At 39.6% G+C, this 16657-nt stretch overlaps 1 protein-coding gene across 2 annotated transcripts in view; it reads right to left on the bottom strand.

The window, feature by feature from the left end:
• The window catches only part of METTL16 (methyltransferase 16, RNA N6-adenosine), a 66038-nt gene extending 65569 nt beyond the window's left edge, over window positions 1–469 (bottom strand). The window contains exon 1 of one of the 2 annotated variants that reach the window (XM_054575895.1): window positions 327–469. In XM_054575895.1, the coding sequence (XP_054431870.1) occupies window positions 327–427 (101 nt within the window). In that variant the 5' untranslated portion in view covers window positions 428–469. The remainder of the gene's footprint in view (window positions 1–326) is intronic. The other variant, XM_054575894.1, reaches the window with a different exon arrangement.
• Between the last annotated feature and the right edge of the window lie 16188 nt (window positions 470–16657).

Below are 16657 nucleotides of genomic sequence, written 5' to 3'. Positions count from 1 at the left end.
ATAAATCCGCCTTTTTCTTCTGGTCCCGCCACAGGCAGTTCTCCCTTTCTTCCACTCCTTCCACATCCTCAACCTACCCGTTCAGTTTGTCTTCCCGCCTCAGTTTCGGATCTCTCTAAGCCTCCTCAGCCGCATGAGTCTTCCCTACTTCAATCCTAGCCTGCATTCTATTAGTCAACCCCACCCCGCACCCAACCCTAGTTGGGTCTCTCTCCCTAGACCCCGAAGTCAGCACCTCACGGGCCCAAAACCCTAGAATAAGAAACCTGGGTGATACAGGGATTAAGTCAATTTGCAACCTGCACGAAAGATTGTAAGTGGCTCACCTATGAAGTCCAAATTCCAGCCAAACTACCAATTTGGCGTGCGCCTCTGAACACCAGAGACAAACCACCCGCAGCACGAAGCTCCTAGAAACGCAGAGCATACGATCTCAGCGCGGCGCCATCTTGAAGAGCCATCCAGCCTCGTGATTGGATGACCAACACCTCGCGCGATCCGTAGTAGACGCTGAAGAAAGGAGAAACTGTCGCGAGATCTGGAGTTTGGCTCCTCCTGACAGAAAAAGGGGCGTGGTAGCAAGCGGAGTCCTTTGCGTGAAGGCACCTGCATTAGAATCTGCTAGGTAACTTGTTTTTTACAAATGTAGATTTTTTTTTAAACAAAATTGCTTTTTGGGCCTCACTACTTACTTACTAAGTCAGTCTCTGGGGTTGGTCAGAAAGTAAAAGGGAAGGGGTGGGGCGGGGGAGAAGGCTTTTGGATTTGATGGCGGGCAGTTAGCGTTTATCGTGCAACAGGTCTGTCCTGAATGTCTTATTTAGACATCACAAATAAACTGTGAGGTACGAAAGAGTAGTCTTGTTTACGGAGGAAGAACTGAGGGTCGTTTGTTCAAGATCTTACACCCGGATGAGATCAAGTACACTTCTTTATTTCTTCACCTGCCTCTTGAGGTGGCGCTTCATTTTTATGTTTTTAATTCAGTTTTATTAATGTTTACCTTCTGGAAAATAGAGTCAGCTTTAGTTTCCCCATTTTACAATTGAGATTAAAAGGTAAATTACTTACAAAAGGTATACCACTAGTAACAAAATTAGGGCTAAAATCTCTGGACACCCCCCTAGTACCTGTTTACATTTAAAAAAAAAAAAAAAAGCTTGCCTAGGTCCTAGTAATTAATGTGAAAGCTTCTGGCAAACTATTGCCATAAAACTGAGAGATAGGGAGTAAGGAATGGCAATCTCAGACTTAAGCAGAACCGAGTGTATCAGTAGTCCAAGGAAAAGTGGAGAGGTGTCTTCATAACCTATTACGTAATAAACCGCTCCAAAATGTTTAGTTAAAAACATCCCATTAGGACACCCCCACCCCAGGCCATTCTTCTTCAAAACGTGAGTAACATTAACTGGGGCTGGTTCAGCTGGAATGACTGGGTCTCTCTTTTCCTGGAGGCTCAAATCCTCTCCCACTCCAAGTGCCCTTTCCACATAATCTCTCCAGCAGAGTAGCCAGGCTTTTTACATGGTGGTTCAGGACTCCCAAAAAGGCAAAAGTGGAAGTTTATAGGTATTCTTAAGGCTTAGGTCCAGAACTGGTGCTTCCGCCGTATTCTGTATGCTAAAGCAAGTAAAAGGACCAGCCCACATTGAAGAAAAGGGAATCCCTGGCTGTTGTGGTTCAGTGGGCTGAGTAGGTTCGATTCCCTGTCTGGGCCCATGCCTAGATTGCAGGCCACCTCTCCAGTGCGGGGTGTGAAAGGCAACCACACATTGATACTTCTCTTCCTCTCCTCTTCCCCTCTCTCTGAAAATGAATAAATAAAGTCTTTTTTAAAAATTAAAAAAAAAAAGAAGAGGGGGCAATGCCACTTACCAGTACTATAAGGTATGGTTCACTGGATTTACCGTTGTAGCAAATTACCACAGAAAGTTTTATCTTTAGTTGGTAGTAACTTTAGTAGTGGGTAATTTTACGATATTTAGTGCTTTCTTCTGGAAAGGTAAAAGAGAAAATGGCCTTGGGAGGTATGACTAGTAGGGTTTAAAGTAGATTGTATTTAAAATGCTGGTGAATTTTTCTGTTAGCTCCAGAGATCCAACTCCCTTGTGGTTCAAACCAGAGAGACCCTAGCTCTGCAGCCAGGGAATTTAGGCTTTAATGTTACCCCCACCACTTACTAACACTGTGAGTATAGACAGAATTTAAACTACTCAAGCCTCTGTTTCCTCAATATCACAAAACCAAATAATAATCTCATAGAGTTGTTGTGAGAATTAAATCAGATAATGCATATAAAACACTTAGCAGTTTCTGGTACATAGTAAGCTATTATTATTATCATCATCATATCACTATATTCTTTATAACATCTCTCATCACTTTCCATTTTTAAAAAATTATTTCATAAAGATAAAACATGTTCATTATAGTAAATTTTTAAAAATTTAAATCATACAGGAAAGTATGAAAAAGAAAGAAAATATTATCTCAATCACCATCTAGAGCCAATCAGCAAATTTTGGTAACCTTATTTCTGGACCTCTATATTTTCATAAGGATATATAACTAAATAATTTTATATAAATATTATATATTTTTCTACTCAAATACAAGTCTTGTAGATTCTCTTTAATTATATAGTCCTATATAGTCCTTTGTGATGGGTACATAGTATTCTGTTGTATGGACACAGCACAGCTTTTTAACTAATTTCCTTATGGGTGGATGTAAGTTCACCGGCTACTAAAATTGTGGTATTATGATAAATACATCTCCTATAAAATTTTTTACATAAAATTAAAATTGTCTAGATACTGAACAAAATAGATTAATAAGCTATTCAGCCTCTGCCTCTTAGGGTTTATCTCTCTGACTTACCCTCAAATCACCAAGAATATAATCTGATAGGACCAGTGAGGACAGTATAGGCATCCAATTAGTTAATTACACCTTTGCCTTATGCTGCCCCTTTGTAGTAGGAAACTGATTCTGCACATTCAATGGATAATGCTGGTAATTCTGAAATGTTGCCTAGCTGGTACCAGAACAGCTTTCAGCATCAGCTACCTTGCAGGGCTGAAATTAACCCCTGAGGGCATCAGTCTGGACTCCCACTTTACAGAAGTTAATTCCTCAAAGACCTTGTTACTCTTCCCTGCCACTGTCCTTTGGCCAAGGCCAGCCAGTCAAAATTCACAGGTCTCTAACTTCTTGTCTCAGAGAGCAATGCTTGAGTATCAACTCCTACTATCCCAGAAAACCCTGGCCTTCTTATGTAAATTTATCCAGTTCCATCTTACGGACTAAGTTATTATATTAGAGACCTAATGGCCACCTTAATTAACTCAAAAAAGCTATGCCCGAATCCCAGAATAATGACTTTCTCTGCCTACATTCACACAACAGAGAGCTACTCAAGTCATACTTTACACTAAGGACATCATATTTTTATTCTTATAAAATAATGCTGAATTCTTTCAAGAACTTGGGAAGTAAATTTCAAACTATTAGTAGCTGATGGAAGAACTCGATCTAAGTGTACACCTGACTACTCTCCCTCCTGTTCCAAGTTCCCAAAACAGAAGACATTAATTAAAAATAAGTAAACTCGCCCTAGCTGGTGTGGCTCAGTGGATTGAGCACCGGCCTGTGAACCAAAGGGCCACCGGTTTGATTCCCAGTGTAGAGCACATGCTAGGGTTGCAGTTTGATTCCCAGTATAGGGCGCATGCCTGGGTTGCAGGCCAGGTCCCCAGTAGGGGGCGCACAAAATGCAACCAGACATTGATGTTCCTCTTCCTCTCTTCCCTCCTCTAAAAATAAATAAATAAATAATCTTAAAAAAAAAAAAAAGTAAATTCCAATTAGGACTGAAAACCCAGAAATAGTGCCATTGATAGACAAAATATTTTTAAAATTTTATTTATATTTAGAGAGAGGGATAGGGAAGGAAGGAGAAAAACATCAATGTGTGGTGCCTCTCGCATGCTCCATGCTGGGGACCTGGCCTGAGACCCAAGCATGGGCCCTGACTGGGAATTGAACCGGTGACCCTTTGTTGGCAGGCCAGTGCTCAGTCCACTGAGGCACACCAGCCAGGGTGACGGACAAAAAAATTTTAAGGTACTCTGAAAAAATAGGACTCAAATAGGAATAACAAGTAAAAGATCAAGAGGTTTTTATAGTGAACTGCACATGATTTTCAAATTTATCTGAAAAACAAAATGTACAGGATAGCTAATAATGTTTGCCACCTGGAAATAATAAAAATTATACCATACATAAAATAAATCTCATGTGGATAATAAAACCATTATAAAAACAAAGTCAACTATAGAAGTATTAGAGGAAGCATTTGGAGATGTTTTTATACACTTAGAGTAGGGAGGCCCTTCTAAAGATACACAACTGAAAAACCATAAGGGAAATGATTGATAAACTTGATCATATAAACATTTTAAAGTATGCCCTGGCCCAGTGGCTTAGTTGGTTGGAACACTGTCCTGTACACCAAAATGTTGAAGGTTTGATACCCGGTCTGGCCACATACTTAGGTTGCAGGTTTGATCCCTGGTTGGAGTGAGAATGGGAGACAACCAATCAATGTTTTTCTCTTATATTGATGTTCCTCTGTTTCTCTTTCTCTCCCTTTCTCTCCCTTCCCCTCTCTCTAAAATCAATAAACATATACTCAAGTGAGGTTTTAAAAATTTTTAAATTCAGTATAAAAAAGATGCCACAAATAATAGACAGACAACAAACAGGGAGAAAATATTTGCAATATATATATAACAGACAAAGGGTTAATATCCAATATATGTTCTCAAATATTGACAAATCAATAAGAAAATAATCTAGTGTTAAAATGAGCAATGGGTATGAAGAAGAACCTTAAAAAAGAGCATATATAGTTAACCAATGAATATATGTAAAAAAATCACTCAAACACATAAGTAATCATAGAAAGACATAGTAAAGTAACTGTAATATACTATTTTTAATACATCAGACTAATAAAAGTAAAAAATATTGATAATGTTCAATGGTGGCAAAGGTTGGTGTATTGGTTAGCTTTTGTTGTGTAACAAACCAAAACTTGGTAGCTTAAAACAACAGGTAATTATTATTCAAAATTCTTTGTGTTACCTGGACAGTTATTCTGATCTGGGCTTGTTCAGCTGACCTCTGCAATTTGTTGGAGGCTACATGGGAGCTTGGGTGGTCTAAGATGACTTTACATGTCTGGCTGTTGGCAAGCTCCTTGATTTAGGGTAATGATCAGCAAACTACTTCCAGTAGGCCAGATCTGGCCACACCTATTTATTTACATATTATTTATGGCTGATTTCACAACACAACAGCAGAGTTCAGTAGTTGCAAGAAAGACCATATAGCCCACAAAGCTGAAAATATTTAATATCTAGCCCTTCACAGAGAATGTTTTCCAATTGCTGCTTTAGGGAACCTAAACTGGAAGTATGTCTCTGCTTCACATTGTTTCTCACCTTCCAGTGGGATAGACTGGGTTTATTCACATTGCAGCAACATTCCAAGAACATGAGAAAGTAAGCTACAGTATCTCTTAAGGCCTAGACCAACCTAAATACAAGGAGTTGGGAAATGGAATTCATCTCTGGGTGGGAGGAACAGCAAAGAATTTGTGATCAATTGCAATCCACCATAGCAAATATAAATTACCCTTAAAAAATTTTATTTATTTACTTTTACAGAGAGGGGATGGGAGGGAGAGAGAGGAAGAGAAGCATCTACATCATTAGGTTGCCTCTTGCACCCCCCCAGCTGGGGACCTGACCCACAACCCACATATGCACCCTGACTGGGAATCAAACTCACAACCTTTTTCGGTTTGCAGGAAGGCGCTCAATCCACTGAGCCGCATTAACCAGTGCTAACTTGCCCTTTTGAAGGCTAATTTAACAGTATATATTTAAAAATCTAAAATGTCCAATCCTAGAATATCTGTGACAGGAAAAAACTGATGGCAGTGATTACTTCAGCAGTAAAGAACTGATAATTGGAAAATAGGAGTAAGAAGGAGACTTGCATTTCAATATGATTGATTCAGTGACTTTTGCATTTTGTACTAAGAGTATATTGAAAATAAATAAATGTGTATATATTCTCCCAACCAGCAATTCTATTTTTAAATTACGTCCCAGAGAAATGCATATTTACAGTGAGGTTGAGGGAGGCATATTGATGTTCATCGTCACATTGCTTATAAAAGAGAATAAAATGGAACCACGTAAATATCCCTCAATAAGAGACTGAGTAAATAAATTATGATACATCACTGTTATGGAATGCTATATAACTGTTAACAATAAATCCATATCAGCCCTGGCCAGGTAGCTCAGTTGGTTAGAGCATCATCCCAATACACCACTGTTTCAGGCTCAATCCCTGGTCAGAGCACATATAATGCATAAATAAGTGGAACAACAAATTGATGTGTTCTCCCTTTCTCTCTCTCTCTCTGTCCCCTCTAAAATCAATAAGTAGCCCTAGCTGGTGTGACTCAGTGGATTGAGCTCCGGCATGCAAAGTGAAGGGGTTGCCTGTTCTATTCCTTGTTAGGGTATATGCCTGGGTTGCAGTCCAGGTCCTGAGTCAAGGATGTGCGAGATACAACCAGTTGATGTTTCTCTCCTCTTTCTCCCTCGCATCCCCTCTCTCTGAAAATACATAAATAAAATCTTTTTAAAAAATAAATAATAGATCTATATCTATAAACATGGAAAATCTCCAATATATGTAAGGTAAAAGGAAATTGTGAAACAGCAGGTTCAATTTGATATGATTTATATAAAGCAAAAAAAACCCAACTTTTTCAATATAAAAGTCTAAATATTATAAAAGTAGCCATAGGAAAAGATTTGAAAGGAAAAACCCTAAACTGATAATAGCAATTACTTTGAGACAACTGAGTTGGAATACTAGTGATGGAGAATGAGAGTTTTTAATTTTTTCTGTATTATTTAAGTGTTTTATGATGATAATGAGTTAATAAAGTTGTATAATTTAAAATAGACTTAACATACTAAAAATAAAAAAGAAAGAAAAGAAAATTAGGTTTGTTAAGAAATCACAGCCTAAAAACTCACGCAGGGGATGGACGATTTGGGAGACAAAGTTGGATAATATGAGATAAAGATTTAGATTTGTATGTCCAGAAGTTCCAACTCTGTTTAGCAGGAGTCCCAGAAGTTGAGAATACAGAGTATAAAAGAATGGAAGAAAATTTCCTAAAGCTGAGAAAGATACAAGTCTTCAAATTAAAAGAGTTAACTGTGTATTAAACGGAATGAATTTTAAAAGACCCACATCAAGTTGTTAGAGTTGTCCCTAAGCCATTGTGACTCGTGTCCTTATAAGGAGAGGAGATTAGGTCACAGACAATGCAGGACAACCATAAAAGGACGCAGCAAGAAGGTGCCCATCTGCGAGCCAAGAAGAGGCTTCAGGAGAAACCAATCCTGCTGACACCTTGATCTTGGACTTCCAAGCTTCCAGAATTGCCAGAAAATAAATCTCTGTTGTATAAGCTACCTAGTCTGTGGTATATTGTTGTGGAAGCCCTAGCAAACTAATATAGTTTCCTTGGTTATGTTTATTCATAAGTACATATTTTATACTTTTGATGCTATTGTAAATGGAAATGTTTTCTTAATTTTCTTTTTGGATTGTTCATTGTGAGTATGTGGAAATCCAACTGATTTTTCGTGTGTTGATTTCACATTCTGCAACTTTGCTTAATTTGTTTGTTCTACCTTTTTTCCCCCTGGAATCCTTAGGGTTTTCTACACATAAGTTGTCATCTGTGAACAAGGGTCACTTTATTTCTTCCTTTCCAATTTTGATGCTTTTTATTCCTTTTCCTTGCCTAATTAATCTAGCTAGGACTTCCAGTACTATGTTGAACAGAAGCCACAGAAGTGGGCATCCTTGTCTTATTGCTCAACTTAAAGAAAAAGCTTTTGGTCTTTCACTGTTGAGTATGCCATTGGCTGGGGCTTTTCATATATAGCCTTTATTATGTTGGAGTAGTTTTTTTTTTTGTTCCTAGTTTTTTTAGTGTTTTCTTGATCAAGAAATGGTGCTACACTTTGTCAAATGCTTTTTCTACATCAGTTGAGATAATCATTTTTCTCCCTTCATACTGTTTATATGGTATATTAATGGATTGGTTTTCATATACTGAATTTTCCTTGCATTCCAAGAGTAGGCCCACTTGGTCGTGGTGTATTTTAATATGCTATTGAATTCTTTTTGCTAGTATTTTCTTGAGGAATAGTGTTTAATTTTGTTTTGCATTAATGATAATAAGTGATACTGATGTAATTTTCTTTTCCTTTTTTAAAAGATTTTGTTTATTTATTTTTAGAAAGAGAAAGGGAGGGAGAAAGGGAGGGAGAGAAACATCAATGTGTGGTTGTCTCTTGTGTGCACCCCACTGGGGAACCAGCTGCAACCTAGGCATGTGCCCTGATTGGGAATCGAACCAGCAGCCCCTTGGTTTGCAGGTCCGCACTCAATCCTCTGAGCCACACCAGCCAGGGCAGTTTTCTTTTTTCATAGTATCATGGTCTGATTTTTGGTATCAGGATAATCTTGACTTCATAGAATGAGTGTGGAAGTGTTCCTTCCTCTTCAATTTTTTGGAACAGTTTGAGGAGGACTGGTGTTCATTCTTTAAGTATTCACTATTGTTAAATCTATTCTATCTGGAATCTAGTGAAGTTTGGCCCTCTTCTGAATGGCTAGCTGAATGTTTGAATACTGTTTAAAAATTTTAATTGTGGTAAAATACACATAACATAAAGTTTACCATCTTAACCATTTTTAACTGTACAGTTCAGAAGTGTTAATTTGAACATTGCTGTAAAACAGATCTCCAGAACTTTTCCAACTTGCAAAACTAAAACTAAAACTATCAATTAAAAAACAACTCTCTTTTTCCCCCTCCACTTAGACCCTGGTAACCAAAGTTCTACCTTGCATTTTTATGAATTTGACTATTTTAGATCGCTTATATAGGTGGAATCATACAGTACTTATCTTTTTGTGACTGGCTTATTTTATTTGAATACCATATTTAACCCATCAGTTTGAATTTGTCCTCTTAGTAATTTATGTAGTTCCCATATATACTTAGGTTTATTTCTAGACTTATTTCATTGATCTGCCTGCCTATTTCTACATATGTAAACATGTGTTTTAATTATCATAGCTTTTTACTTGTCTAACTCTTCTCCCAAGTTTATGCTTCTAGATAAACTCTGAAACCATTTTATTAAGTTTTCTACAAAAATCCTTTAGGATTTTTTATTCTTTATTACATTAAATATACAGATCAATTCTGAGAGGATTAGCATCTCTACAATATATACTCTTCCATTTATATTTAATACAAGACCATTCACAACAGAGTCCCACTTGTTTTTCTTTTTTCTTTTTTCATTATATTTTATTGATTATGCCACTACAGTTGTCCCAATTTTTCCTCCTTTGTCCCCCTCCACCCAGCATTCCCCCCTTTCCCAGCCAATCCCTACACCATTGTTCATGTCCATGGCTCATGCATATAAGCTCTTTGGCTACTCCATTTCCTATACTGTACTTTACAACCCATCGCTATTCTGTAACTACCTGTTTGTACTCCTAAATCCCTTCACCTCTTCACCCATTCCCTCACAACCCCCTTACTTCTGACAACCATCGATACATTCGTATCAACGATTCTTTCTCCGTTCTCCTTGTTTGCTTAGTTTGTTTTTTAGATTCAATTGTTGATAGATATGTACTTATTGCCATTTTATTGTTCATAATTTTGATCTTTTCCTTAAATAAGTCCCTTTAACATTTCATATAATGGTTTGGTGATGATGAAGTCCTTAGTTTTTTCTTGTCTGGGAAGCTCTTTATCTGCCATTCCATTCTAAATGATAGCTTTGTTGGGTAGAGCAATCTTGGCTATAGGTCCCTGCTTTTCATGACTTTGAATATTTCTCGCCAATCCTTTCTAGTCTGCTAAGCTTCTTTTGAGAAATCAGCTGACAGTCTTAATGGGAACTCCCCTATAGGTAACTAAGTGCTTTTCTTACTCTGGTTTTAAGAGTCTCTCTTTACCTTGAACCTTTAGCATTTTAATTATGATGTGTCTTGGAGTGGGCCTCTTTGCATCCATCTTGTTGCTTCCTGGACTCCTATTTCCTTCACCAAATTAAAGAAGTTTTCTTTCATTATTTTTTCAAATAGATTTTCAATTTCTAGCTCTTTCTATTCTCCATCTGGCACTCCTGTGATGCAAATGTTGGAATGCTTGAAGTTGTCCCAGAGGCTGCTTACACTATCGTAGCTTTTTGGATTATTTTTTCTTTTTGTTGTTCTGATTGGTTGTTTTTTGATTCCTTATGTTCCAAATCATTTATTTGATTCTCAGCTTCATCCACTCTACTGTTGTTTCCTTGTAAATTGTTCTTTATTTCAGTTAGTGAATCTTTTGTTTCTGACTGGATCTTTTTTATCCTGTTGAGGTCTCCTCTAAGTTCCTTGAGCATCTTATAACCAGTGTTTTGAACTCTGCATCTGATAGATTGCTTATTCCCTTTTTGTTTAGTTTTTTCTGGAGTTTTGATCTGTTCTTTCATTTGGGCCATGTTTCTTTGTTTCCTCGTTTGTCAGACTCCCTGTGTTTATTTCTATGTATTAGGTAGAGCTTTTTTGGCTCCCTGTCTTGGTAGCATGGCCTAATGTAGTAGGTAGGTATCCTGTAGGGTCCAGTTGCACAGCTTCCCCTATCACCCAAGCTGGGTACTTGAGGTGCACCCTTTGTGTGAACTGAGTATACCCTCCTCTTGTAGTTGAGCTTTGATTTCTGTTGTCAGGTTAATGGGAGGGAATTATCCAGGCCAGTCAGCTTCAAGGACTGGTTGTGACCACTGACCACCACCCTCTGCCCTCCATGGAGGATCAGCTCTGCAGGGACAGGGTGGTGATGCTCCAGCATGGTCTGTAGCTGTCCACTGGGTGTGCAGGCTCTGGGGTTTCCAGCGTGGTGCAGGCCAAGGTCAGCCCCAACCTGTGATCTTCCTGGGGCCATTCTGCATGAGCTATCGAGCAATCTAAAATGGTTGCTGCTTGTGCTGGGCTTGGAGATTCCCAGATGAAGCCAAGCTGTGAATCTGGGCTGACTGCTGCTAGTGCTGGGTCTGGGTCTACTTAGCAAGAGGTATGGGTCTGGGATTCCCTGAGGCCACCTGTTGTTTGTTCAATAGGATTTAGGAAGTTGTGAAGCATGAGCCAAGACCAGCCATTAATATGGAAAAGTCACAGTTAACAGTTTGGGTGGGACAGAGTCTCAGGGGATCTCCTGGATGAGGCATACAGTGTTAGCGATATTGGTAGAGTCTCAGATATGGCACCCGCCTGCTGGCTCAGTGGCTTGTTGGGGGGAGGGCTCAGAAAAGGGACAATGGCCTCTGCCTGCCTTTCTGTCTGGGAGAAAGCTGTACCCCAGGTCTCACCTTGATGTCAGACACTTCAATTCCTTCTTGTATGCCACTGGTGCCTTTCAAGCTGTTACCCTGGTGTTGGAGCTCAGAGGGAGTGAGTCTGAATAAGTCGATGTACAGATTCTTTAAGGGGAACTTCTTGGGATTCCAACAGTTTCTTCCACTGATTCAATTCCTACTGGTTTTTGCAACCAGAAGTTATGGGAACTTATGTTTCTGGTACTGGAACCCTGGGCTGGGGTCCTGGTGTGGATCTGGGATTCCTCACTTCTGAGGTAGCCCTCCTGAATTTTTATCTACACATGTGGATGTAGGACCAGCCCATTCCAAATCTCCACCCCTCCTACCAGTTTGGATGGATGTGGTTTCTTCAGTTTCATAGTTGTCAGACTTCCATTCAACTAGATTTTTGATAGTTGTGAGTGATAGTTGTTCTATAATTTAGTTGCAATTTTGATGTGGCTGTGCGAGGAGGCAAGCCATGTATACTTATGCTGTCCCTGAACACACTTTGTATTCTTTCCAGCTTCTCTCTCTCTTTCTCTCCCTCTCTCTCTGCTCAAGCTGGTCTCTCTTACTAAAATATCTTCTTCTTCTCCTTTCCACAATTTCAACTGGTCCATAACCTATACAAATTTTATGTTCCCTCACAAAATGCCACTTTACCCATATTTCCTGATCTCTTCATCCAGATGTGACTTCTCCCTCCTTTGAAAGTCCATAGTACTCAGTTTGTCACTTCATTAAGGTGCTAACCCCAATTTGTTCTTTGTTGTTATTTGTGTGCCTTTCTTAGTGGTTTACAATCAACAATTTTGTATTAGAACAATAGGTCTCAACAATTTTGCATTAGAACAGTAGGAGTGCACATCAGAATCCAGGGAAAGCTTTTTTAAAATTACATCTTAAATATATTTATTGATTTGAGAGAGAGAGAGAAAGAGAGAGAGAGAGAGAAACATCAATTTGTTCCACTTATTTATGCATTCATTGGTTGATTCTTGTATTTGCCCTGACCAGGGATCAAACCTGCAACCTTGACATATTGGGACAACACTCTAATCAAATGAGCTTCCAGGCCAGGGCCATGGAAAGCATTTTTTTTTTTAATCCACATGCTTTGATCCCATTCTAGGAAATTATGAGGTTGAACTCTAACATCAGTATTTTGCATGTGTATACTTAGTATTCTCTACAGGTATTCTGTGAACTCTGGTTATGAATTACTGTTTTTAGATAAACTCCATGAACTCCTGAATATATGCGTATATGGACCAGAGTTTGCCATCCTAAAATATACCTTTTTTTGGATATTGATTATTTTAAGCTGGTTATTTTTAAGAAACAAAAGGCTCAAGAAGAAACTTTTACACCCCCCACCCCATCCCCACCTTACCTACCTAAAGTAATTGAGATAGAAAACCTGCTTGAAGAATTGGTTCTTGGCCTTTTGGCTAAGATGAAGTGAAAACCTGCTTAAAGAAGGTGAACTATCACCTTAGCATAATATGAACAAGTGTGACAGACAAGTCTGTTAGTTACACTCCCCTCTGTGTCCCATTGTTTTTGGGTGGCTGAATTTGCTTGCCAGATGTTTGCACCTTCTCATCTACCTGTCAAGTGCCTACCTTCCCTTTGAAGTCCAAACCATTACCCTGCCCTCTTTCTCCTTAGCTCAAAGGTCAACTTGTCCTTACGGAACCTCCATATGTCCGTAAGTAATTAAATGTGGTTCCTGTCCATCTTTCTCATACCAATTTGAGTATTGGACCAGCCATAGGAGGTATAAGGCAAACAGGGAAACTTCCCCTCCCCCACAATATATGTGACTGTTGTCCTACAAAGTTTTGGCTCCCTGAGTGCAAGGCCTGCTGTATCCCTTTCATCGTTGCATTCCTCCCCAAGTAAGTACATAGCTCAGTAAAGTTTGGTAAGTCCACTTGCATTGCCTCAAACCTGGATTAGCATTAAATGACAATGTTGCTCTCCTTATTTCAATGTCCTTACCACCACACTATCTAATGTTAGCCATTGTCACCAGCCCAAGGCCCTCCCTTTGTACCCTACAGTCCTTAATGCAGCAGTGGACAAAGGAAGAAGCAGGAGAAATGCCAGCTGCGTGGCGTCTAGAGCTGCAAGCCTGGTGCAGGAGTTCCAGGAGGACTGATCCCCAGAAAGCAGGCACAGATGGGTTTTACACAGCATCCAACTAGGTTATTCCCTCTGAGTCTCAGTTTCCTCACCTGCAGAATGAAATGACAGCATTAGCCACATTACTTCCCAAGGATAATGTCAGGCTCAGAAGAGAAAAAAGTAATGAGTGTGCTTTGACATTGCTCATCAGAGTGTACATGTAAGGGATTACAGTAACTGCCTGTTAGTGCTTCTGGGCCAGGGCTCCTATCACAGCCCTCCACCTCTGCTTCTAGAGTTCCAAGGGTGAGATCTGGGTCCCAAGAAAGACAGTTCAGTCACACACCCATTCCTTTTGTATTCAACTTCCATCTACTGAGAGTCTACGAAGGGTTAGGCACTGGGGTTACAGAGATGAAAGACCAGCTCTGATCTCAAGGAGCCCAGGGATCTGCTGGATCTCATGAGACATACACAATTTGGATCCTTTGTCCACTGTTTAAAATGAAGAAACTGTACCTTCGCCACCAATCCCCGGCTAGCAGAGTGAGTAAACTGAGCCCTGTGAACAGGGAGGGTTAGCAGGCAGCCCAGAGGGCAAGGGCTCTAGGGAAGGGGCAGGGCTCAGTCCAGGGAGGTTTCCTGCGGGGCAGGGCCCCACCGCTCTGTCCAGTGCAATTCAAAGCCCCTTTGGTTACAGTGACTCAGCCCTACACCCTCATGCCTCATCATCCTTCTGTCCCAGGGACCTTCCGCATGAGGCCAGTACAGAAGTCCCTGCAGGTCTTCCATATGGGCTGCACTGCGTCCTGCTCCCACCGGGTCCACCCCAACCCCGACCTCTGCGTCCCAGCTGAGACTGTTGACCGCTGCTCCAAAATTCTCTGATCAGCATCAGCCTCCTTCCTGCTACTGGGCCTTAATCGCAGCCCCCAGCATCTTTGGCCCCAAGGACATGCCTGCCTAAGACGGTTCTTGACAGGCAGGTCAGGTGGGTGAGGAAGACTGAGCTCATATGGGAAAGGGCCTAAGAACAGGGCCTGTTACTGAGTGAACTCTCAATAAATACCAGTATTGCAATTTCTGGAAATCCTCTCCTTCTATCTGCTCTGCTCCATTATGCTTACACTGCTCATTCTGGGAGCAGGAGTGTTCCCAAAACATTCGTGTTTAGAGGTTGTCTAATATTAATATTAAACTAAGAGACTACTAAGTGAGATTGTGTTTACTATTATCTAAGTGTTTACTATGGGCCAGGCACTGTGCCTGAGACTTTGAAAATGTTATCCCACGCAGTCCAGGTGATTCAGTTGATTGGAGCATTCTCCCATATACGGGAGGGTTGTGTGTTGGATCCTGGGTTGGGTTGAGTACAGGAGGCAACTGATGGATGTTTCTCGGTCACATTGATGTTTCAAACATGGGTGAGGATTTTTAAAATATGTTGTCTTTTCTATTCTTCACCATAATACAGGTAAGGACTGTTACTGCTCCATTTTAGTGATGAAGAAACTAAAAATTAAGAATTCTGCAGGTCTTATGGCACATTAGTGACAGAGCTGTAGCCTGGTTGCCTGGCTTGCAGACATCTATTTGTCACTACAATGTACCGTCCTCCCCAACCCCCCTGGCAGGTTCAGTGTGTGGGGGTCTTGAAACGCAATAGATTTCAGCCCTGGAAGAATGGAAGGAAACATACATATTGGGGTGCGTATGTGTTTTAATACTTTAAACTCGAAATAGCTCTTTTGTTGTTGAAGGCAGTTTGAATTGGGCGTTCCTTATTGAGGTAAAATTTATGTAACAAAATTCACCCTTTGACCATTTTTAAGTGTGCAATTCAGTGGTTGTTGTGCAACCATCATCAGAACATTTTCTTCACCCCAGAAAGAAACCTTATACCCATTAAGCAGTCCCTCCTCATCACCCCCTTCCTCTAGCCTCAGCCAGCCGGTAATCTACTTTCTGTCTCTATGAATTTCCCTATTCTGAATGTAATGATATAATATGTAACATTTTGTGTCTTGATTCTTTCACTAAATTTAATGTTTTGAAGACTCATTCATGTATCAATACTTCGTTCCTTTGTATGGCTGAATAATACTCCACTACAGGGTATATTCTACATTTTACTTACCCATTCAACAGTTGATGGGGGTTTGGGATGTTTCCGTTTTTTGGCTATTGTGAATAGTGCTGAACTAGTCCTGTATGACTTTTTGTCTGAACACTTCTTTTCAATTTTCTTAAATATATTCCTAGGAGTGGAATTGCCAGATTATATGGTAACTCTATATTTTATGTATGTATGTATGTATTTATATCCTCACCCGAGGACAGTGTTTTATTGATTTTAGAGAGGGGGGTAGGGAGAGAGAAACATCAATGTAAGAGAGAAACATTGATTGGTTGCCTCCCATATGCACTCTGACGAGGGATCAAACTCATAAACTTCTGGTATACAGGAGGATGCTCCAGCCAACTGAGTCACTCAGCCAGGACTGTGTTTAACTCTTTCTATTAATGACTGTATCATTTTATATTCAGTCAGTAGTGTGTGCATGTTCCAACTTTTCTTATAAAAATAATAAGTATGCATAGTTTAAAAGAAATACTGCTACAAGGTTTATGGTAAAATACAATGGTCCTTTAGCCATCCCTCTGTTCTATTCCCCAGAGGCAACTACTTTCAACTCTTTTAACTTTTTCCCTTGTTTTTAACCATATTTTAAATAATATGCATATGCTATAATTTCATAGTTTATTAATTCTAGGCATTACATTATGCTGACTTCAGTTCGTTGTTTTCTTTCTTGTACAACTTTTTGGTTTTCCTGAAATTATCATTTGTCATATTTTCATTTGCTTAGTTTCCTGTGTGCCTATCTCTGTGTTGCTACTTTTTTCCAAATGCTCCAAATACCACTCTGATTCTTGAGGCTTTGTATTTGGCCTGTTTTTTCTGTTTTCTTTGGAAGTGCTGAGGA

The sequence above is a fragment of the Pteronotus mesoamericanus genome, unplaced genomic scaffold (assembly GCF_021234165.1).
Source record: "Pteronotus mesoamericanus isolate MK-2021 breed Mesoamerican mustached bat unplaced genomic scaffold, CSHL_Meso_final contig_317, whole genome shotgun sequence".
NCBI lineage: Eukaryota > Metazoa > Chordata > Mammalia > Chiroptera > Mormoopidae > Pteronotus > Pteronotus mesoamericanus.
This window is presented reverse-complemented; position numbering and strand designations above follow the sequence as displayed.